This window comes from Calypte anna, chromosome 3 (assembly GCF_003957555.1).
Source record: "Calypte anna isolate BGI_N300 chromosome 3, bCalAnn1_v1.p, whole genome shotgun sequence".
NCBI classification, from domain to species: Eukaryota; Metazoa; Chordata; class Aves; order Apodiformes; family Trochilidae; genus Calypte; species Calypte anna.
Window position 1 is genome coordinate 77452089 of NC_044246.1, and position 24992 is coordinate 77477080.

At 35.3% G+C, this 24992-nt stretch overlaps 1 protein-coding gene across 1 annotated transcript in view; it reads right to left on the bottom strand.

Annotated features, from left to right (window-relative positions):
• COL12A1 (collagen type XII alpha 1 chain) overlaps window positions 1–24992 on the bottom strand; it is a 99610-nt gene that overhangs the window by 22091 nt on the left and 52527 nt on the right. Inside the window, exons 32-53 of the mRNA XM_030447087.1 lie at window positions 24853–24982; window positions 23832–23971; window positions 22652–22781; window positions 21965–22107; window positions 20825–20954; window positions 19775–19917; window positions 18136–18265; window positions 17822–17941; window positions 17041–17187; window positions 16183–16299; window positions 15662–15808; window positions 15107–15181; window positions 14421–14560; window positions 12975–13098; window positions 12637–12780; window positions 10426–10590; window positions 9512–9550; window positions 9280–9418; window positions 6974–7116; window positions 6484–6593; window positions 1300–1449; window positions 363–440 (exon numbers count right to left, since the gene is read on the bottom strand). Of these exons, the coding sequence (XP_030302947.1) occupies window positions 363–440; window positions 1300–1449; window positions 6484–6593; window positions 6974–7116; window positions 9280–9418; window positions 9512–9550; window positions 10426–10590; window positions 12637–12780; window positions 12975–13098; window positions 14421–14560; window positions 15107–15181; window positions 15662–15808; window positions 16183–16299; window positions 17041–17187; window positions 17822–17941; window positions 18136–18265; window positions 19775–19917; window positions 20825–20954; window positions 21965–22107; window positions 22652–22781; window positions 23832–23971; window positions 24853–24982 (2784 nt within the window). The remainder of the gene's footprint in view (window positions 1–362; window positions 441–1299; window positions 1450–6483; window positions 6594–6973; window positions 7117–9279; window positions 9419–9511; window positions 9551–10425; window positions 10591–12636; window positions 12781–12974; window positions 13099–14420; window positions 14561–15106; window positions 15182–15661; window positions 15809–16182; window positions 16300–17040; window positions 17188–17821; window positions 17942–18135; window positions 18266–19774; window positions 19918–20824; window positions 20955–21964; window positions 22108–22651; window positions 22782–23831; window positions 23972–24852; window positions 24983–24992) is intronic.

Consider the following 24992-nt stretch of genomic DNA (forward strand, 5'->3'; position numbering starts at 1 on the left):
AATCAAATGCATCTGCAATTTCTGTTCTAATATTTATATCCATGAGACAATTTCCTTGCACTAAGTACAAAATAGCCATATTTGAATGCCAATCTAAAATCATATTGAATAAAAAACCCCATAATTAAATATAACTGAAATACAAAATAAAACTGACATTTCTCCACAGTTTTTAAGGGACTAAATTCCAGCACACTACAATCTTTCTCCCTCGGATGCAAAACTTTGAAATGCAGTGCTGCTAACTGGATGTTCTGACAGCTGTGATTTAGATGCATTGTCAGGATGAGGCCAATATTGATGTTGTTGCATTTGCTATTAATAAAGATTTTCTGAATAGCCTCTGGTTTATTTATACTTACCATAGAAGGAAGATCACAGCACCTATCTCTGCTAGTCCAAACTGGACTGCATACAATGTCAAAATTCTGGATTTCTAGCTGTAAAAGAAAGGAGGATTCTTGAAAGGTACCAGAAATGTTATTTACCAAATGTAGTGGCATTAGCATTAAAAATGACTCCTCAGAAAATATATTTCTAGTGTAGTTAACGTCATTTGGACTTTCACTTCATTTTTTACACTGCTAGAAAAAAGATTTTAAAATAATAAAAAAAAATTAAAATCAAGGCTACATAATACTGCAATAACTTGAAGCACTGATGCTTGCTTTTGTTCTGTGGGCAAAAGATAACTAGATAAAGTAACCTAAGAAATATTTTTGAATACTTAATGAATAATACCAAACAACCTCTACATCAACTGAGTGCCTATGGACTTCAACATGAATTTTGGCTGAAAAGCTGTTGGACCAGCTCAAAGGACGGTACTGATTCAAATTCCTGTATGGAACTTTCCTCTGACAGTAGTAAGGAAAAGTAATATTTACCTATTAAGTATAGTTAATCCATCAAACTAACTGATGTTACCTTCGAAGCATTAAAGCATCCTGTTCATCAAAGTTTGTCCTTAAGAAACCTTTAAAGATTTCCAGTTATAAAGAATGCACAGTAAATGGTTCCAATGAGTAACTACTCTCTCTATTAAAATAAAAACATTTCCACTATTGTTTGAAACAACCTGACTGCAATTTTCAGATATTAGATTTTTTCCTTGCAGTTCTGATTGAAGGAGAAGTTATTGAGACCAAAATTACCCTGTTAGGTATATTCAATCTTACTGTACAGGCACTTGAGAGCTTTGGGTTCAATACTGGTTTCTTAGTAATTCTGTCTCTAACTTCTTTCCTCAGAAAATTTCAAGGGTTTGCATTAATGAAAGGATTAATTTATTTTGCTTACTGTGGCTGATCTTCGGTCACCTTTCAGAAGTTTCCCAAGTATTTCATAGCCATCAGTTGTGATGTTACCAGCCTCCTTAATTGGTTTTTCCAGAATTTCACTGCAGTCAATGTAAATCTTAACATTTGATGAAGTTACAACAATGTGGACCTGAAAAACAGTTGAACTTCATATTTAGAAAAGGCACGTAGGTGTATTTACTTCATACATTAACAGTATTTGACTGTTTAGGTAATACTCGTAAATTGCTTTCTTAATAATCCTGCTTTACTTTCAACTGGTGTAAAAATTCAAAATCAAGGAAAATCTAATACATTATTAACCTCTTTAAAATGTGTTGGAGGTCAATAAGATGAAAACACAAGCACAGCTATGAAGTAGTATTGAAGATAAGAATTGAACTACAATGCTCTGTTTGAAAAAGCTTGTGTGAAAATTGCTTTAAGGTGTCAAAAAAAATAGTAAAAATAAAAATAATTTTATTTTTATTCTCCTTGTCCTTTTCTGGCAGCTGGGACCACACAAGAGGTTTATGAGTCTGTGGCTGCCACTGGCTAATAAACTCTGCCTGTAGTTCAGAGAGCAAATTGTTTCAGATCCAAAGATCCAGGGTTCAGTTTCCACAGATGATTCAACCAGAGGAATTAGTTGCATTGAGATACAGGAAGTAAGCAGAGAAGCCTGCCCAGAAAAAGACAAAACAACGGAAGACACAAGAGAGAAATATTCATGAGAGACATTTGGCTACAAAAGCACATGCCTAAATTAGGGAAAAGGGGGAAGAGATTAATTATGAGAAATAAGGGAAAATTATGAGGGAGAAAAGAATGCCTGTAACAAAAGGAAAACAAATTTACCAGGACAAGAGAATGAAGTGTTTGGGGAAAACACAGTAAACCTTAAACAGAAGAACAGACAAAATGGAAAATTGAATGTCTATCATTCTAAAAATTCATAGTACGTATGATGACTATTATGAAGTGAATTTCCTATGTATCTAGGAAAACAAGACATCCAGCACCCTCCAAGAAAGCAAATGGTCTGACATTTTAGTAAATCTAATATGCAGCTGACAGAGGAACAGAAAAGTTTCAGTGGGCTTTTATAACTTACTGCATGTACTGTATAAACAACAGTATAATAGCTATGCAACTGTTAAAATATCAACACAGTAAGATCAGCAGTAAAGAATCTTTGAAGTATGTATTTATGTTTTAAAGCTGTTATCACAGTATATATCCCTTCAGAGACATATTGCTATCTTATGACTGCTTAAAATATTGGCATGAAGTTGAAACAGAGATTCCCTTAAATGTCCTGAGTCAACAAGTGCCTAAACAATCTCTTGAGAATGTCTTCTTTTTTTCCATATCAAATATTTTCCTAAGCAGAGTCATCTCCAAGGCATCAGCATAGCTTATCTGAAACTCTTTAAACATGATGTTTTATGCTTTATATTATTGGTATTAAGACTTTTGAAACTACCTTAACTTTGAAGTCTGGAATTCAGTTAGCATCAGTTTAACTCTCAGTGCAGAGTATACAAGTGGGTTTTAATTAACGATCCCACTTTATTGACAAAATAAAAAAATAATAGAAACGTAACTGTCCAAAGTATATTTTAGTATTACATACCAAGCTTCACACAGAATGAAATAAGCACCAAGCCAAAACTAAATTAATTATCATTTACATATCATATACTCGGACAGTTGATTGTATGACTAAATTTTACAGGTTAACTAATGCATCAAACAGTTTAAACTCATGGTAGATGTAATTTATGAATTCTGAGAGCTACCTAACATGCATGTCCTTTTCCTGGAATGTTAATTATTTTTCACAAATTAAATAAACCAAATGACACCCACATAACAAATGGATAGTCATACATTTTCATTTGCACACAAAACTTAGGACAAGGTATTCTACATCAGAATGCTGATAGCAGGATGCTATCTATTCAAAGAAGTGACCATAGTAGTCAAAAAAGTAGGCCTCCCCAAAATCCTTGACTCTGCTGCTTTAATTCCAGCTCTGAATTCCAGCCTAAATTTCATGGCCCAAGCATAAATCTGATAAAAATATGCATCTAGTGGTTATAGTAAATATAACATCTCTGCATTCAATCCTGCTGTATTCTGTTTCCAACAAAACATTAAGGGGGTCATTCTCCTCCATTTCTAACACCACCATAAAACATCACTTATGACCACAGCCTGAAGACAATGAGGTTTTAAGAATTAAAATATACTTTACTCTGTCTGTCTGTACTCATTGTAAGATATCTTTGATGGTGCTCTGATCTACTGCTAAATGAACAACATCAATAAGCTCAGACAGTTATCATCCCATAAGTACATCAGAAAGACATTCACTCATTATTGAATCTCCTGTGGTAAACTACTGCAAAATTGTGATTTAAAAGGAATTATAGAATGGTAAGAATAAGAAAGTAGAGCTTGTCTGCGTCTCCAAAACTTTCAGTTATGAATTTAGTTACTGTCTCAGGCAGTCAGGGTTTTTCCTATGGGACTTGCCAGGTTCAACAGCTTTCACCATAGCTGTGCTACGCAAAATATTCAAGTATGCCAAAGTAAATTTCCCTGCACATTAGGTGTAGTTAACTCTGCTTCAGTGAATGAGCCAGTAAATCATCAAATGAAAACCTCGAAAGTGCTTGATATTTTGGAAAAGTATCTTCTTGCATTCTAAAGGTTTGTCATTTCTTTGAAACACGGTGGCAGGAGAAACTGCAAAAGTACCTTTTGAAATGTGTTACTCTTACCTTCTTCCCTTTATCCAGGTGAAACTACAGTTATCCTTCATTAGGAGCTAATCAACATGGCTGATACATAACGTTTTTCTAGCACATGAACTGGGGAATCTCATGATGCTATGATCAACAACCTGTTTCATATAGTAATTTCAGCAATCATCATGGAAAGAATGACCAGTTAGTTACATAGTGAAAAATCCCAAATACATCTCTTTAAATCAAGGCTAATCCAATTAATTTAAATACTATCAAAATCTGAACTTCTGTTTCCTTCCTAGATAAAAGATAAGAGGAATGACACAGTGCACTTAATAACTGATACATGGTTCATTTTTTGCTTGAAAGAGGCTCATAAGGAAGAATTCACAGTGCCAGAACTTTAATATAATTTGCAAATGACTGTTATTCCTGAACACCATTTGGCCTCTCAGGATTCCTTCCTGTTCATATGAATGAGCATATTTAACTAATAAAATAATACGAAATGCTGGATTTTTATTTCCCCTGCAATTGTTTTTCACCATCAAGTTCTTCATGACTTGGCTTCGCAAACGAATATTTAAAACATCAAGTTCAATAAACAGTTATACAGAACTGATAGTGTTGCTAGGTTTGTAGGTTGTTGCAAGGAAAATATGACTCTGAATCTCAATTAAGCAAGGTACTTAAAACAGCATGCTGGCAGTAGAGCATGGAGAGAGCTCCACACTACTAGGCTGGAGAAGGAAGCTTCAATTCTCACACCAATACCCAAACTGAAGCATGCTATATGCTGCTCTGTGTTGTATCAGCACTACTTGGTGATAATATGACTCAATTTTTATACCAAAACAATATCTATTCTACCTTCTGCTGACAGTTTTTCTCACTCCTAGAGATGAACACATCCTTAAGATTCAGTTGTCCTACTAAGCTACCAAAACCAAAGAAAGCTAAAAAGCAAGATGCCAAGGACAAAACAGAAGCTGCCTAATACAGGTGTGATACAAACCTACTTATCAGTCACAAATCCAGTGACATAAACATCTCTTTAAATATGCAAAAATTATTAGTAATTAGCCACTAGACAAATTATAAACACAAGAACAGCAGTTGTGACATAGAAGCAGTTCAGAAAATTATCCTCTGTCAAATTCTAAGGAAAACAATAGCTTTTATAGTACTGTGTGATTATTTTAATCATCTGTGTTTTAAGTAGATGAAGTCAAAAGAAGTAAAGCTGGCACCAGCTAGCTCGCCCTGCTTTCAGCCTAGCAGAGCTGGGTTGACAATGTGGTATCAGCAAGCTGACAGAAGCAACCTCTTATCTATACCTCAAAGGAATGCTGGTAGTGACCAGTCATACAGGAGAGGGTGTCAGAAAGAAAACAGAGGTTATACTCCAGCCCTATTTAGTCATAAGAAGAAAAGTAAACTAAACAGAAGGGAGATAAACAAAAACATAAGAATGTACATTTCAGATGACCAAAAATGTTGCAATTGCATCTCTCTTGCTCTAAGCACATATGCTTAGCACCACAGGAAAATCTCTTCGGAATTCAGACACTTACATAGCCTGAGTTAGATACCTCCCCACAACTAGGGGCAATGAAGCCCAACAGTATCAAGTTTTCATTGCTTGGTGAATCGAAGAAGAAAAGGAAACACAAAACTATCAAAACTGAGATGCAGTAACAAGCAAGGATTTCACTAGCCATTTTGACACTTCAAAAAACATGAGTTTCATTCTAAATTACAAACAGGTTTTATGATCTTTCCTCGGGTCTCTGTCATTATTGTTGCTACTTTGGCTAATATTATTTTGCAATACTTAGGAATATTTTAGGCTGAGTGAATTTAATCCAAAACTATACCAATACATACATATACAAAATATATATTATTCATGTATTATGTTTGTTAAACATATGAATCTCATTCAATATGCTATTCACCTCCCAAAACTGGTTTACTGCTTTCCTCCATAAGTTAATAACTTTATTTTCTGTGGCTATATAGTCTCTGAATAACTCCAAATCACTATACTGCCCACAATCTTTTCTCATCACAACTTCGTTTCCTTTTTTTTTTTTCTTTCCTGTTTACCTTATATTCTTTCTCTTTCAAGTGCCAGCAATCAGGTTATGATGTCTTGTTCAGAGATATCCCCCCACTAACACAATCATGACAAATTCTAGACAAGATCTTGAAAAATCTCTTACATTTGTTCAAAGAAAGCCTTTAACTCAATTAAAAAAAATTTTTAAAAAGGTGAATCTTATAACTTCAGAGATCTTCTTTTACATGGTGTCGACTTACACTACTATACAAAGACTGCATACGACTGACAGTGGCTTCTGCTTGCTTGTCTTTTGTTTCACATAACAGCACTTCACAAAGCAAAATTTATAATTTAAATTCTTTACCTTGTGGAAACTTCCATAAAAGATTTTCTTTACTTCATCATTATCAAAAGTTACAGTTTGAACCTCTCCTCTTGTATCCTTGTTAAAGAATGACATCACTTTGCTGGCAGCTGCAGTAAATCAAAATAATACATTTAATTTCATATATTCTATTGGCTCAATCATCCTAAGATACACTTATAAGTAAAATGTAGTATACCATTCCAACGGGTAAAGACAGATTGTAGATGATCTTACTGACTGATGAGTACATAGATGTGTACTCCTTTGGTTTTAGAGGTAATACCAAAGTAGAAATGTAGATGAGCTGAATTTTTCTTAGTTGAAAAAAATAATGTACAAAGTAAAAAAATTTAAAAACTTTTAAAAATAAACATATATAATCCTTTTAGCATATCGGAATGTTTTGGTTTTGGAAATATTTAGGAAGAATGCATGCAAAGTAACATAATATATAAATTATTTGCACAATAAGCAAAATCATCCTTACGATCAAGCACAACTCCAACTTGTGGTTTGTAATCTCTGTCTGTAATCTGCCAAATCGCAAAAGGCTCATTAGGGGACTCAGGCAGAAGACGGAATAGCAGAATGATAGTGTATGCCTGTGGCAATCCCTCTGGGTGAATCTCCCTGTTAAGAAAATATGAAGACACTTTTTCACATGGAAACACATAAGGAAAATAAGATCTTCATTATTTGCTCTTTTTCAAAGAAAAGACATGAGAGTAACAGGGAGAGCACAGTGTTTAATAGAACTGAGAATTTTAACTACTTTCTCAATTAGAAAAGGAGTTTGTGATAAAAATAATTTTGTGATTTGTTAAGATGAATTCACTGCCTCTCCAGGCACCATGATTATAGAGAAAGCCAGAATATGACCAAAACCTCTTGGAGATGTATTCCTGTGGTAATATTCTGTGTAAACTACACATATTTTAAATTCCTTGATGATAAATACAGAGAATAGAGCTATACCTTAGAACTCTATCTTTTTTTCAGCTGGACTCGGGGAAAGGAAAACAGCACTAAAGCATTGCTGCCCTCCAGGCACAGATACAATGAAGGATGTATTTAATGTATTCCCTGCAATTGGTGATGTATTTGGGTTCTACCTCGTTCATCTGTGGCTTAGCTTTAGATTTGTGATGTTCCTACTGTTAGACATTTAAAAAAGGCAGACAGCCAAAAGCAAATAAAAATGTGCATTAAATAGCCTCCTGAATTTTCTGAAGGGAAAGGGAGGGACTGCAGGAAGGACCTGTTAGAAAGTAGGAAGATTCTGCTTCTTTTTAACCATTACAAAGGAACTGAAAAGGGATTTGCTTCACGAACATAAACATAGAAACCTTAAAATGAAGAGACAAGGGAGAGGCCAAGTTTATGTGTCCATACAATTATGGACACTGCAATATAGCACAACACCTCACACAGCACAGTGCAAGGAAGAAAATATTTAAGTAAGTCTTAAACCATACAATACCATAAATTGGATACCAGGTTATCTCAGATATGGAAACAACTATGCCATCAGGATCAGGATATTTTTATTGCTTTGCTGACTCACTCTAAAGTGAGTTTTATTTTCTGGCTTCTTATGGAAAGTAAGTGCCCAGAACAGTCTACTCCTTTCCTAGTGCAAAGCTATTTTACCTCTTAGAGGAAACAACAGACTACATATCACAACATTCTAAATAAATAAATAAATAAATAAATAGGATGCCCATCTTTTTATGATCTTATTTTGCAATATGTAAACTGAATCTTAACTAGAGAGTTGCAAAACAAGATCTTAGTGACTAGGATTATCTGTACTTCCCCAGATCACAAAAATTCACTCTGTCAGAGATCTGTCACCCTCATAGCTATAATGGAATTCCAATGAACACAAAAAGTCCTCAAGCCCTCTTGTGATAAAGTAGTAAGCTCAGAAGGCTAGCAAAAAGAAATTATTTCTTTGTATAACTTATCTCCTGTGTCTGTGATCTGATCTTTAAACAGTCTGGCAGGATTGCAGGAGATTTCAAAGACTTGAATGAAAAGAAGATTAAATTTCCTTAAATTTAATAGGAACAATGAGCTATCTATCTCTAGTAATCTCTTCTGACTCAGAAGGACTTTTTTGAACTTTACTTAAATAGATGCCAGAGGAACAAATGTAAAAAAACCCCAAGATGTCCTGTTCTCCACTTAGCAAAACTAACTGCTAAATAAGGGGTTATTTTTTTGTTTCGGTGAGGGTTTTGTAAAAAAAATGTTGGAAAAAATGACTATATATTATCCACCGATAACCAGTCTCTAAGACCTCAGGCCCTTGCAAACTCCACTGCATTTGCCAAAGACAGCATTTCCAGTAGAGAACATATCCCAAGTCAATGGCATCAGCATGCTGCCTACTGAAGTATGAATGATGCCCCTGCAAAAAGTGGTGCTTATCCCTCCATATTGAAACCACTTCCTTCTGGAAACACAGAGCTTCTTATAGTAAGAGGGCTGTTGTTCAACTGCCTCGGGACAAACTGTGGACTTTCAGCAACTTGAGTGTTTAAGAAGTATAATGTCCAGAAAAAGAACAATAAGCAACTGGATTAATAATGAACAGATCACAAGAGAAGAAATAGATTTGCACATAATGAGAACTATGATAGATGATCTGTGGAATAAATTTCTTGGAGCTCAAGAAAAAGAAAATCAAATTAATGCATCTTCCATAAGATACTAATGTTGTCATCTGTAAACTCTTATTATTCTTCTTCACCTGCTTGCCTGAAACAGGAGCCTTTCAGGTTGACTTACCGTATTGGCTGGCTGATAAGAGCATTTTTGTGGAGTCTATATGATACATAGCTTGGGAAAGAGCCTGATTCCAGTGATACACCTTGTACAGAAGCAAAATGCTTCTCTGTTAGATTATATGATTCCAGCATCTTGAAACCTTTAAATCCAGAGAGAAAATGAAGAATAAAAATACTGTAGAGCTGTAAAAGACACAAATGAACCTATGCCAAAATGGTAGGCAGTTACTTACCAGGTGAAGTGTATCCCTCCAAATAAATAAGAGGACAAGCTAAAAGAAATGAAACAACATATAGCTTAAAACTATAAAATCTAACAGGATAGGAACACATATATACTTCAGAAAGTTTTATCACCAAAAAGTTTGTGCTATTATCAATTAATAACCATCTTTTGTTACATTTGTCATACTGTGCACTGATCTGTGGTAGATGCACTGTTAAAAATCTTTACTTGTTACTTTTAGTGGGATATTTCTACTGCGACAATTTATACGGAATAACAAATGAACGCCCCTAAATATTTTAAGAGTCTAATTCATAAGAAGAAAGAAGCACAATGACACAGTCTTTCCATTAATATTTGAGGCATGAGTCAGGCTGCATAATAGCTGTCAGATTCACAAGGAAAAGCTGCAGATTTATGTGGCTTCTCAGGAGCCAGGGGATGAGGCAGTTAGGGAGTATACAGTTGCATGTGACAAGCCTGAGAATTTTTTGGGTTTGCCATAGAAGGTTTTCACTTGCATAAACAACTAAATTTTATTTAGGTAATTTTAAAACAGAATCACACACTATAGTTACATCTCTTTACCACCCCTAGACCAGTGGTAAAGAGGAGGCTTGTTGTGGCCCTCAGTTCCCATTAGTCATCATTCTACTCCTCCTAAAAGTAACTGAATCTTACTCTTTTTGTTGTGCCATTACTTTAGAAATGTACAACAAAATTACATAAAATACAATACTTACTTCAAAATTTTAAAAAAGTAACATACTTGCTCCTTCAAACTACATTCTCTTATTATGAAACCTAACTTTTATATATAAACATTTCTTTTGATGTACCTGAAATGGGGGGGAGCAACTGTAGCTATATATAAACATTCATATTCGTTTTAGAAAAGGGAAAACAGAGTCTTATACTTACTTGAGGTAGCTGTCTCACACACAAAGGTGACGAGGTTATCTTGAATCTTTTCAAAGGCATCAAAGTCATCAACAATAAATACATGGCGCTCACTGGGCTTGCTGGCAATCTTGGCCAGCTCATTGTAATCTACATCAGCCACACCAACCACAAAGACACTGAAGCCTGTAAAAACAACACTTGTTACTTCTAATGAAGCAAACATACATTGCCATTTTTCAGGTAAATCACAAATCATCTCTGTCATTGATTTCTCAGGCTCCATCTAGTCTTTACCTGTCCTTCATTGTGAGCATGTACTGTGGACACTCTTTCACCCTATCAAAGCACAGGGGGGATAAAACTGATTTTTGCATCTTTCTTTCAATACTTTCTCCTATTTCCTGCACTGATTTTAGTTGGGCATTATCCAGGCTCACATAGGCTTGGCTATAGTCTCCGCATTCTTTCATTAAAAAATCATAGAATCATAGAATGCCAAGTTGGAAGAGACCTCAAAGCTCATCTGGTCCAATCCTTCATATTGTTGTTTATGTGAGATATCACAGCACCCTGTCAAGCTGAGACTTAAAAGTGGGGGAAAATACAACTTCCCCTGGCAGACCATTCCAATGTCTGACTGTCCTAATAGTGAAAAAATTTCCTCTTCTGTTCAATACTATGTACAGTACATTTAATAAAAGGTAAAATCCTCTTAGTTCTATAGTATCTAAATCTGTTCTTGTGTCCAAGGTCTTTGCACAGGCTATTAGTTACCCAGTTGTCTATCCACTGAAACCCCCTGCATTACATACTTCTGTCTCTTTTTCACTTTCTTAGGGTGGTATTCATCTCACCAGTCTTTACTTTCCAAGTCAGCAAAAAGTTTAAGCTATCTGTCTAGTCTTTCTCTGTAACCAGCACACGGACATGTCACTGCACAATTCATCACTATATAGAAAAAAAATCTTTGACAAAATTTTATTGACAAGGAAGTTCACAGACACTGGAAATGCTGGCTGGAGGCTGAAAATAGAATTCGTATTTATTGCAAATTATAAATCAAAAAAAAAAAAATTGAATTTTAATTTTTCAAAAAGAAGATAATTATTCCTCTGTAGCAAAATGCGGTAAAGTTTTGGCTGAAATGTGGTAAAGTTTTGGCTGAAATGCTCATGGCTTTGAGTATGACATTTACTATGCAAAGAAATCAAAGTAAGTAGAGTGGAGAGTGAAAATGATAAGAGGTTTGGAAAATGTGACCAACAGGATGTTGAAGGAAATGGGTTTGTTTAGTCTAGAAAAAAGAAGACAGAAAAAGGAAATGAGGAGAGGCTTCAAATAAGAAGGCCTACCACAGTGGACAGGGATCCACTGCTTTACTGGTTAACTAGGTAAATGAAAAACGTCCAATAGTGTCATCAGCCTAAAGAAACAGGTGAAATTTCAGGCAAAGTTATCCAACAATTAGGGTAGTTAAGCACTGAGGAAGACTATCCAGGGAGACTGTAGAGATTTTTATGAATAGGGCAGCCAAACATCTTCAGAAATGATCTAGACACAGATGATTCCTTCAGACCACAGTGGCAGAGAAGCTGACCACTTGTGGTCTACATGCCAGTGGTTTCCACAAGGAAGCACACACAGCTCCTTACTCAGGGAACTGGGCTCCAGGTGGTTCATGCACTGAAATGCAAAACTGCTGGGTGCAGGGACAGGAATAGATTATTAGACTTGAGTAAGCCATAATCACCAGATCCAAAGCAGAAGTGCAACATTTCACAGCTCAAAAGGCAATGAAGTTATCAGGTCAGACACAACTTCAAAAAATGCAGCCACTTTAACTGGAGATACACTGGTTTATATCAGGTAAAACATAAATCTCAGAAAGCCAGGCACATTACATCAAAAGCATTAGAATGGAGTACACTTCACAGTGATCCCTGGGTTCCACACAGCAAGTAACCAATCATGTCTATGATATGCTATTCACGAAGAATTATTTGGAATCCTTGGGAAGCCACAGCCTTCCCCAGAGAGAAGGCTGCGAAATACAAAGAAGTCTGGCCCTGACAGTCTAAATTCTTTAAAAAGGTTTTCCCAAATACTCAGAATGCATTTTTGAGTCCATAAATGATGAGTAAAGGATTTCCAGATAAGTGAAGCACCACTTAAAATTGCATTGCTTAACATGTAAGGAAATGAAACAGCCAGTTACTGCGAGCTGCTTACCAGAGTGCTGTATGACTGTTGCTGCTTTCCTCACCTCATCCTGAGACCGACCATCTGTGACAACAACCAATACCTTGGGAACACCTCTCCTCATGCCACTCTCCCAAGTCAAAACCTTTTCTTTGATAAATGTTAAGGCTTTGCCTGGGAAATGCACAATGAACAAGGAGTCAGCCATATTATCCACAAGAAGAAATCACTTTCCTTTGAAGGGGCAACAGACACACAGCTGAAACAGAAAATGAATATCTAACTCTTCAGTCATGCAATATTAAGATCATGAGACAAGTTCAGAAAACATTTTATCTTAAAGAAATATAATTACTGCTCAGAATTACCTGTCCTTGTATTTCCTCCTCTGTACTGAATATTTTGAAGAGCTCCCAGAGCCTGGGCCTTATCATCAAACGTATTCAGTTTAAATTCAGATTTTGCCTCATCACTGTACTGGACAAATGAAACCTGAAATGGAATTCATTACAGTATTCAGTCTCACAGACAGGCTTCACACCAGCTCTCTCAACTGAAGTATACATTGTGGTATATATTAGGAAGCATTAAACAATTGAAAAATAATTGTCATATATGTATGATTATGCACACACATACATATTTACATATACAGATACCATCAAAGCAATGTGCATAAAACACATTTTTCTTTCTTTCATGTATTAAATGTGATCAGAGTTTAAACACCAATGTTTATATTACTGTTACTACTATAATGCACCATGTATAGTGTCTATTCTCTGCTTCTAAGCAGATGTACAATATCTACAAAGCCTCTACCAGGTTGGGGTTTTTTTAGGGAGCACAAAAAGAATTTGGTAATGGAATATTAATAAAAGATACATACAAAATGTGTACCCTTAAATAATGGAGTAAAAACACTGAATGTTTATTCTGAAATTACCTTTAAATATTATATATACATATATATTTCCCTTTGCTCCTTTTAAAAATTGCAATATTATAGCATACCAATTTGATGCTGAATAGATATCTTTATGTATGTATATGTTTGCACTTACTGAAATAAATTCTCCATTTTTAATGATTTATAACCAATTCAAAACCTGAGATTGCTGCAACTATCTCAAGAGGTATGCAACCTTAATATTTTACTAAGCATTATTATTTATATGTATCTGTCACCTACATTATGCCTTCTATATCTCTAGGCCAGGGATCCATATATATTTGCAGGAAAAAAAGATGTTATAAAACAAAAAATGGAAACGAAAACTACCCCATATATATTAAAACTACCCCATATATATTAAATCTAAGAAGGATAAATAATGCCCGAGACAGAAAAATATGAGGGGTATCTTTCCCTTTAAAATGTCTACAGAGTTAAACACAAGGAACAAAAGACCTAAAAATATGCCTAGAACTTGCTTTCATCTTCATACAAAACCTGGCATAAAACAACTAGTCAGTCTGCCAGTTGTTGATGCCCTGTATGAAGAAACATGTATGGAATTTACAATAAACTGATCATGTATCACCCCAGTTTCTCTGCTTGGAGGATTCCCACACACCACAACTTTTGTCTTTCAGAATAGTAACCTCTCAGCATTCCCTTTTTCTTTACAAAATGAGTAATACATTTCATAAATAATGCACACAAACATTTCATAAACATGCACATAAGTACAAATGTTATACAGCAATCTAATAAAAAACCTGACAGCATTCTGAAAGGAAAAATCAAATGTAACTAGCACTTCAGCTTCAGTTCTCCTCCAAAATGTATGCAATGGAAAAAAGAAATCTACCTGGATTCCAGCAGGATTAATCAAGTCAAAGGCTCCTACTGTATTAAAAACAAATTTCACTACTTTGTTGAAGTTATCATCACCAATACTCCAGGAAGCATCAGTCAAGAATACTATGTCTGCTTTGGCACCTCTGCATACTGAAAGGCCAAGAAAAGGAACACTTAAAAATTATCAATCATATCACTGTAAAATAAAGTGCATTGCTTCAAACTCTGAAAATTCAACAACAAATAATATTCAGCAAACTTGTAATTTAGTCAGCTTAGCTGATGGCTAACATTCAGCACAAAAATATTTATTAAAGTTTTTGAAAGAGAAGTTCAAGAAATGAGGAAGCATTCAAGAATCTATTTTAAATGTTTCAATTTTTTTTTTTAATCTGAGCAGTTGCCATAAAACAAAACTTGTCTGCTGGAAGCAGACAGAGTCACAGACCTGCTACAGAACTACAGAATATCATAATTCCCAAAATGTATGCACCTTGCTGTTCTAAACCAGGAAATGTTGAAGTCTAGTAAGTCTCAAGAGCAAATAGAAGGCATTAAAAAAATGGTCTCAAACTTTGTTTCCCTAAAACACTGTACTAGATTTAAATCTATTTAAATTTATAAAAATTAGAATTAAACTCTGAAGCAGTGCAGAAAGAACACAAAAATACTCAATAATTCTGCAAATAAACATACCATCCCGAGCTGGAGGGATCGTGGGAGGTGGAGGAGGTGTAGGTGGTGGAGTTGGTGCTTCTGTAGGTTTGAGGACTGAAATGAAAAAATAATATTTTTTTTGCTTCATATGAACTATTCCATTCAAGGAAAAACTAGATTCTGTATTTTATCACCGCACAGAAAGATTCTGAAGTTTTCTCAACAGCTTAAACAATATCGTTGGCAAGGAAAAATGTCTTGTCTTACAATACTAATGAGATTATAGCTATTGTTAATACAGAGGTACACCAGGTCATTGTAAAAGGAACATTTTTATATAAGTTAAGTAAAACTGCTCTCTGATAATGCATTCATTTTTCATCCAAGTGCTAGGATGCACTTGGTTTGAAGAAGAGAATAATAATTTCTCTTTCCTGACATTTCTCTTTCCAGATGACTTTGCATGGAGAGACAGAAGAAGGAAGATCACTTGAAAGAGGTGTTGAAAGCCATCTATGAACAAGAAAAGTTCTACAGCTGAAACAAGACAAGCTCTAAAACCAAAACGTTAGGTTCAGAATATCTAATATCTACCTGTGTGCTGCCTCACAGAGACTGGAGGTCCCTCAAGGTTAGGTGTCTGAACAAAGACAGTAGCATTGTATTCTGTGTCTGGTGAGAGACCAGTAAAACAGTGGCTGGTTTCTGATCCACGTACTGTGATTTCCTGTCCTCTGGAACCTGCCAAAAAAGCCCAGAGGAAACAAAGTTAGAACCCCTTATTTCCCTTTTAATATGTGTACAAATAAGGCTACAGATTAGAGAGCTCTTAAGAGGAGGTTGGGGTGGATGGGACAGCAGTTTAATTCTTGGCCTTTCTAGAGCAAGATTATCCAATGATTATACACCATGGAGTATATGAAAATTAACTCGACAATAAGCAACACTCTCTCTCTGTAGCTTTTTCACCACTCTAGAAAAACAGATTATGTCCAGAGCTCAACCAGATGTATCATGGCTTCTGTTGGGTGCTTGCTACCATCCCGCATAAGTGGTGCTGTCACTGAAATAAGACAATCAATAATGCACTTTGATACAAAAAATAATGCACTTACCATCAGTTGGGTTTAGCTTCAGCCTGTAGGAAGTTGCTGACCGATGAGGTGACCATCGGATACATAAAGTATCCCATCCCACTTTGTATGTTGTTAGGTCAGTCACATTCAAATATACTGTGAACACAGAAGGAGAGAAATTGTTCTCTGGAAGAGTGTGTAATGGATTAAGCACATCAAACTGAAAATTTTATTAGTGGTGCTGGTCCAAAACTAGATTTTTCAAAAGAAGGAAAGTGTAGTTCTAGTGAAATGTCTTCATTATGTGTTGGGCCCTAGTGATCCTAGCCTAGCTTTTTAAAAAGGCCCAAAGCCTGATACCCTTTCCATATTGGTAAAAGCCCATTTTTTGAGTTTTCACATCAAGTTGAGTTAATTGTATAATAAGAAATTTCCAAAAATCCAAATCTGACTCACACATATGGTAGTATGGAAAGAATGTAGTGAGTCAAAAAAACTCCGGATGTTTGTCTTAACCAAATAAATTTTTTTAAGTTTCTTAGTTGAGGCCATCAACAAAATCATCTCCTTCTCAAAAGTTGGTATTTCAATCACTGAACATTCCTGTGGGATAAAAGCAGAGTAACAAAAAGCCTAGATCTGCTTAGCATGGTTAGATTCTCTAGTATCCTGGAGACAGATAAAGACTGACTCCAATTACAGGTGAATACAATTTTATATCACCAAATCATTAAAACTACATTTCCATAACTGTTCCCAGCCTTAGTTTTTTTAAGATCTACATCACAGGCAGATTGTAATTATTCTCCATGAGAAGACATGCAGCCTCTCTTAATCAGTGTTATCTCAGATCAATATAAGTATCTAGCATGATTACAAAAAATTATTTTGACTTACATGTAGTGCCTTGATCTGTCAAAGGTATGCTCATTCCAGAATCATACTGGGCATAAACATTCACATCATAAGTAGTACTGGGAGAAAGATTATGCAATGTGTAGGAGGTCACTTCTCCCACAAAAACTTCCATGGGTTCATTTGAACCTTGAATTGAAAGAAAGCATTCAGGAAGTGCAGAGAAAGATACATGATTAGGGAAGGTACAAAAACTATGCACCATCTTTTACATGTAATTTGGTTTATTCTAATGCAAAGTATATTAATTTCTTCCATTTTAGGACATTACATGAGACTGTTGCAAGCAGAACAGGCATGTGGCTTTAAAAGCTATTGTGCAATGTTTGTGTTTAATTTAACATATAGGACAGCATGCATATTGCTTCACAGTCATACAAAATAAATGTTCTGAAGGATATTAGTACCCAAATGCCTGCCTAGTAGTCCATACACCTGATCATATTGTCAGAAGGACAAGAGGTATTAAAAAGAGAAAATACAAGTCTGGTCCAGGATTTTCTCTCACTGTATTAAATTTTAACTATACAATTTGATCTCTGTAATTAAGTGCATAAAACACTGTATTTGATAGATTGTGCTTCTTATTAAATACTGATAAGACTTAAGTTTCTATCAAGACTGGTAAACTAAGAAAATAAAAAATCCTTTCACACAACCATTTAATGATACATATGATGATACATATGATTTCTATTCTGTTCTTCCATTACCAATTCACTATTCCAAAAGTGGTATACTCAGAATGAAGAGGCTTCCTTACCCACAGGTTTGTACACAATTTTATAACCAAGAACAGGGGATGGTGAAGGATCCCAGGAGACTCTGAACCGTGTATACCATTCATCAGTTATATACATATTCTGAGGAGGAAGCAGGCCAACTGAAAAGAAAGAAGAACACTCTAATTAGGCTAGTGACAGTTTTTCAACCTCCAGAAGTTTACATTGTAACTCTGTTTGGTAAAAGTCATGTCCAAGATATAATTAACATAAAGAAACCTTAAAAATGTTGGAGTGCTCAAGGAATATGCATCTTAAATTTTTGAAAAGTATATACAATGTTAAAGCTAATTACCAGTTCTGCCATTTCCAGTCAGTTGTCCACCATCTCCATCTTCGTACACAGCCACAACAGTAATTTTATATGGTGTATCTGATTGTAATGGTTGTAGGATCACATTATTTCTTATCCCAGGAACTGTTATCTAGAACATGAATGAAATAAAGGTAAACAAATTCACAGTCTGTAACTGATCAATTATGACAGTAAATAGAATGAAAAAATCAGTCTGACTCCTGGCACACTTTTTTTATGTCCACTGTAGATAAAGTCACTTGAGATATATTAAAAGCTATAGCCTAGATACAATTAGTGTTTGTTGTTTTAAATTAGAAAACACTGTGGTCATCACAAAAAGATAAATCAAATTGACTCTTCAGTCTCTGCCCTCACATCAGACTGATGCACTGCAGTTCCTGACCAAGATTTCAGTACTGTTCCCTCATAGAAAGGAAAAAGTCCTGTGTTTGGAGGAAAAAAGAGGGAAAAGCTCCTGAAACAGGACTGGGAGTCAGTCATTCATAGTACTCCTCAGCTACATTTGTGTATTTTCATTATTCTCATTTTAGGACAATTTTCTTATCAGAAACAATTTAGTCTGAGAAAGAAGCTCTAAATATTTTGAATTAAAAACATCCCTATTTTTGCATTCCTCAGTCTTCTCAACTTCCTGGTGAGGCCATGCACTATTGCTCCCTCCTAATGAAAAGGTAGGTATAATCCCAAAAGTGACACTGCTCCATAAAGTGACCATAAAGCACTAAAATTATGGAAAGTAACTTGAGGCATCTATCTCAAAAGCACAACTTGAGGCATCTATCTCTCAGTTAAAATTTTCCATTATTACTGCAATAAAAAGTTCAGTTGTTTTGAGACTTGATATTTTTATGAAATGTCCAATGTTTTCTGTAAATATCTGTGTGTTGAAAAATATGTGTCCTGACCAACAGATCCAGCAGGGAATTTTCAAACAGTTAATTTTCAGCATGCCTTGTGCAATAACATATAGCATTTAAACAACACTATACATATTGCAATTTGGCTGGTGGCAGTCAGCAGGAATTCTCCCATTGACTGGGGATCTGAGTTTGACTTTATTATAAACAGAGAATTTTATAAGCATCACATTAACTTGTTCTATCAATAAGCTGCAAGGAATTAAACAAACACAATTCATACTGAACCCTAAAAAAGCAAGTTAAATGATGAAAAATTGAAGTTCCTATTGCCTTCTTATTAAACTCTCTTCAGTTTACAAAATTAGATATGTTTATTCTGTATCTAAGCACATTGACTTAATAATGAAGAGAGTATGAATAGCTGGCTGTTCACTGTGTCACTATATTTGAACTACATATCAGTAAGCAGGTTCTTCACAGAATTTTCTGATTAATATGGGATTCATGTTTAGCATTATCTTAGACACAAGTTGGTACAGTAATTAATGTGTTCTGTGAATTTGTGAAAACAAAACAAAAAAAAATCCCCCAGACCTATTTCATACAAACCATGCTTCTCAGTATTGACATCAATACCAAAGAACCCATAGCACATGCCAAGTTAACTACATGTAAAACAGATGTCTTTGTTTTTCCATAGCTTAAGGAATCAACTGAGAACCTCTCACTGCTTAACAAGGAATTGCAGAACTTACATATTCATCGATAGGGTCACCCACAGTGGGTGAATAAATGATTCTGTACTGCTGGACTGGCCCATCAGCATGGTCCCACTGCACAGAGAGGCTGTTTGTGGTCTCATCAAACACTCTCACATTCCTTGGACCACTGCGAGGCACTAAAGACAGAAAATATAGATGGTGGTACCAAATATGATTCTTCCAGTCCAGTGTCAAACACTGCCCTGAAGGAAACCTAAGGGCTTTCCCTGAAACACTGAATGAGCAGATACAAGTAGATTAAGTCAGTGACAATATAGCAGCATCTGAAGGTGTTAAATAGAAATAGAGCCTTAACTGGCTCTATTAGAAGGGAGAGAAAATCAGATGTGAAACAAGCAATCTACATATGCTCCGCCTTTCCAGCTTGTACAGAGAAGCGTAAGGATAGCCTGCCACATCTGAAAGTTTTAGATTAATATGGAGATTTCAACAAGAAAGCACAGAAGCAGCAAAAGACAAGTGACCTATTATTGCCATAGGTAATTTCTTTACACATTTTTTCTACAAAAAATTTTAAAGAAGCCAAGCATAAGCCAACCAAAAGCCTACAGGCAAAATTGTTTTTAAGTGAGGAGGTTACAATTACCATGTAACACACAGAATATGAAGCATATTTTTTTCTGTTGACAGCACATTCTACCCATCTACATGTGGATTTTTTTCCCTAAAGACAAACTGCTATTCATCTGTAACCACATTTTAGAGAGCAGATTTTCAACTCTTAAACATTCAAATTAGGCTTTTAACTTGGTGATTATGCATGTAGTACAACTTCCAGAGCTTTGTTCCATGAAGCCTTGTAATTGCTTCATCCATAATTCATATGCATTGATCTCAGAGTTGTACTCAAGGGTTTGTGCTCTTTGTGACTGAAGCCAATTTTATAAATTCACCAACTTTGATATATATCACAGAATCATAGAATGGTTTAGGTTGGAACAGACCTTATTTATACACATATATATGTGTGTGTGTGTGCATATATATATATGTATCACAAAGCAATTACTGACTGCCTCTTACATGTTCTTCCCTGTGCTTGGCTTGGATTTCCTTCTCCATCTGCATACAGAGCTATAACATTTATTGAGTAAGCAGTGTCAGGAGTCAAGCGTTCCAGCATCACGTCACGAGTGTTGCCTGGTACCACAATCTAAAAGAGAAACAAAAGGCACCTATATAAAGATACTTTCAGTTTATACCACCTCTTGTTAGAATGAACAACTTGGATGAAATATAAAAAGTTAGGGAACATGACTATGATGCACATTTCCTAAGAAAAATAATACAAATTTAAAATAATTAAATAAGGTTGATAAAAATTCAAAAGCAGGTGCAACAAAAATGGTAAATAGATAAGAAGCCCTAATCCTGCAAATGTAATTCTAATTTTTTTCATTTTACATAAAAACAATTCAAGACCAAAACAAAAAAGAAACATTCGGGAATAGAAACCAAGAAAAGTAAGTCACTGTTTATGGACATATAAAGGACATTTTCTAACAGGGACTATTACACAGGTTCTCGCTCATGTGAAGTAATATGGATTTTCACTTTACTGATGCAAATGATTCTTTCAAAATTCTTACTCTTCCTTGCATAAAAACAAGTTCATCTGTACTTGTACAGTATGGGTGTACTTTTTCTGTAAATACATCCACTTGGTTAGCCCTAAAACTGCACCTATTTCCACACAAATCCGAAAACCTTTACTTCACATCTAGAGGGTAAGTTATTAACCATATCCACGCTCCACTGCTCACCAAAATCTACTGGAACACTGATGATTTGAGGTAAACAGATGGTTTAATGGTAAAATCACTTGAACTTGAAATCTGGTTTCGTAATTAAACATTTCTTACTAAATAGTTGTTTCTTTCTTTCTTCTGTCTTAAAAAAAAATAGAAAAGCTTTTATTTTAACTCATCTCTATCTGCCATATAAGAAAGGATATTCAATCCTCAGGTTTGAAAGGGACAGTCTTATTACTTATTTCTTTTATTTCACCAAATTAAACATTTATTTACAATTGACTAAATTCTCATAAACAGAGTTTTCAGCAATTACACTCCTGGGCAGAGTGTTGGCCTGAGTTTATTATTATTGTTCTACATTAATTGAAGGAAGAAATTTAAGGAATAGCATAAAAATTAGATTACTTACAGATTCTGATGGCCTTGGGCCAGACAGTGGAGAATAATTAATTCTATATTGCTGTACTGGACCTGGAGCAGGTTCCCATCGGACATTCATGCTGTTTGGTGTGGGATTGTAAACTTGAATATTTCTTGGTGTTCCCCTTTCCACTAGATGAAGGATAATTTAAATTAGGTTTACAAAGCTGCTTACATAAATTCTAGCTCTACTTGAATTTATAAGAGTGCTCAGAGGAAACTGAAAATTGCACCAGCCCAAGATAAGCACATTATTTTTTTTACCCCAAAATCTAGAAATCAAAAAATCTCAGTTATTAGTCAATAAAAAATCCCTGCCAAGGAGCAAAGTAGGGATGTTTATGTTGAAATTTGAAGGCATGATCATAACACTTTGTTACCCTACTGTTGATCAGACAGTTATGAAAAGTAGCCACAAAATACACATGGTAATTCATGCTGACATTAGGAGCTCAAGCTCCCTGGCAAATCTGGAGTACATGGTATGAACTTCAACATATATTTAACTTATATTTGCCATTTGCTCACCGTACCATTACTACTGGCACTATATTTAAAATTTTATGATTGTTTGGAAGTAAACAGTAAGTTCACTGCACAACATAAGAGTCCATTCTAACTAGGATAAGTGGACAGAAAATCCTAGCATTTTATTGTAAAGGTCTATTTTACTTACAAGTTTTTCCAGTATCAGAGACACGTCCACCATCCCCCTCTGGGAAAACTGGAACCACAGTTACAGTGTAAGGTGTGTTGGGTTCAAGAGTCCTCAGGATAACATAGTTTGTGTTTCCTGGTACTGTGGTCTACAGATTGAAAAGCAAAGGTAGGGGCATGACATTTACATAAAGTTTAAGCTTTTTTGTGTCTCGTTTACTCCTTCATTTCTAGACTGAACATGACAAAAACTTTACAAAAGTCCTGAAGTAACAGTTCATGCTGTCTTCTGAAACTGCCTTTCAAGAAGGCTCTGTCTTGGACTTACGAAAAATGTTTGTTAAGTTTTACAGTCTCCTGTGCAAGCCCTTGTAGCTATATTCACTTCTGGGTACAAATCCTGTCCTGCTAGTAACAGTAGGAAAATCTGTAGTGAAATTTTAATGACTACTACTTAGGTCAGATGCATTAAAATGTCACTTTCTAAACAACAACAACAAAAAAACCCCATAACACTACAACATGCTAATGACAAGTAGTAATGAGCAGCTCATGTTAGGAAGTACAAGTCCACAGCTTTTAAGAATATTTTTCATCAGTGGATCTCATGATCCTACTGAAACAGTGGTAATATATGTACTTCTAATTTCACAGGCACATCTAATTCCACAGATGTGGAAAAGAACCAGAAGTGGAAAAGATTTTCTGTGACAAGGGTTCCCACTTTCAAAATTATTTAGCTCTTTAGCAATTAAGTACTTTAGGAGAATAGACTAAGAAACCTCTGTGAATTTTTCTGCTATCACAAACAACGTCCCAGCTGACTGTTTCCAGTTACATGACTTCTTATCTGTAAAAATGAGTAGAAATTAGGTCTGTCGAGTTTGTAGCCTATTGTACACCCTGAAGTCAGTTTTACATGTACATGCACTGCCTGTACAAACAAAAAAATTGTGCATGGTATTAAAACCCTGTGGCAGGAAATAATCACTAAAATTCTACTATGTAAAATCAAACACCTGTAACAAATATGGGAGTATCAGACTTTCATGGAGGTGCTCTGCATTTTCTCCAGGGTAGCTGTGAACAGGAAAGAAAATTGGTGCATTGACAAACAAGACCCACTTCACTCACCAGTATGTCTCTCATACCGTGAGCTGCACTTTATCTGAGACAGGGAAAGCCACACAAATACTTACCATTTCTTCTGCACCTCCAGCTGTAGGTCCATAAAACACTTTATACTGGCGGGGGCTTCCTTCTGCATGATCCCACCGAATGTTGAGAGTACTGGTGGTGGGGTCATAAACCAACAAGTTCTTCACAGTAGTAAGAGGTTCTGAAACAGGTCAAGGAGCTGTCAGATATGTGTAACCACATTCCCTCACCTGAGCTGTCAGATCATGTCTATGTAATGCATCATTCAGAAATTTTTAAAAAGTCAGTTTTATTAGTTAATTTAGATATTATTTGGCTTCATTAATCAGTGCACATCAGCCCCATCCAAAAGCATAAGGAATGCTAAATATACAAGAAAAAATTCTTTCTGGAGAGTATTTTATAATTATACAATTAGTTCATTAGGATTGTTTTCCTCGTTTCTCAAACACATTGCTATGTCTGAATTTCCATTGCAGGCTCAAATGTAAATTAAGTACAAATGAATTAATAAATTTATTAATAATATCTAGTTAAATACTTGATTTAAAATAGTGAATTGGATTTTATGCTTCAAGTGCCTCTCATAGCATATCACTCAGTGTTTCCTATAGCAGGATCAAAACGATGCATCAACATATAATTGAGCACACAATGAAGCCTCAAAGTGCACACTGAAAAGTTCAACCTCTGAACTGAACATGCTGACAGGACTATAGGAAACTTATATTTAGCAGTACACATATGAGAGTCACAGCCCTTCACATGCTTTAAGATGTTTACTAATTTGTGGTAGAAGACAAACAGATTGAAATGAGGAAGAAGTTCCATAGCCACATTACAGATTCTCTCAGCCTAAAAAGCTGGGCATCCAGACCAATGTAGTGCTCCAGGGTTTCTCTATATCCAGTAGGCCTTCTTAATTTAGATACTTGAAACTCATCAAAGGAAAAATGACAAATGCAGATGGGATTAATATCACCACAAGAAATTTTTCTCAGTTAATTTGCAAAGCAATACATCAATACTGTTTCACATCTAATATATCAAGAACCTGCTTACTAGTTCTGCCTCGTCCTGTCATTCTTCCCCCTTCACCATCTGCATACATTGATGACACAGTAATAGTATATGGTGTGTCAGGCTGCAGTTTCTGTATCACCACACTGTTTTGCCGTGCTCCAACCATAGTCTGCAGTAGA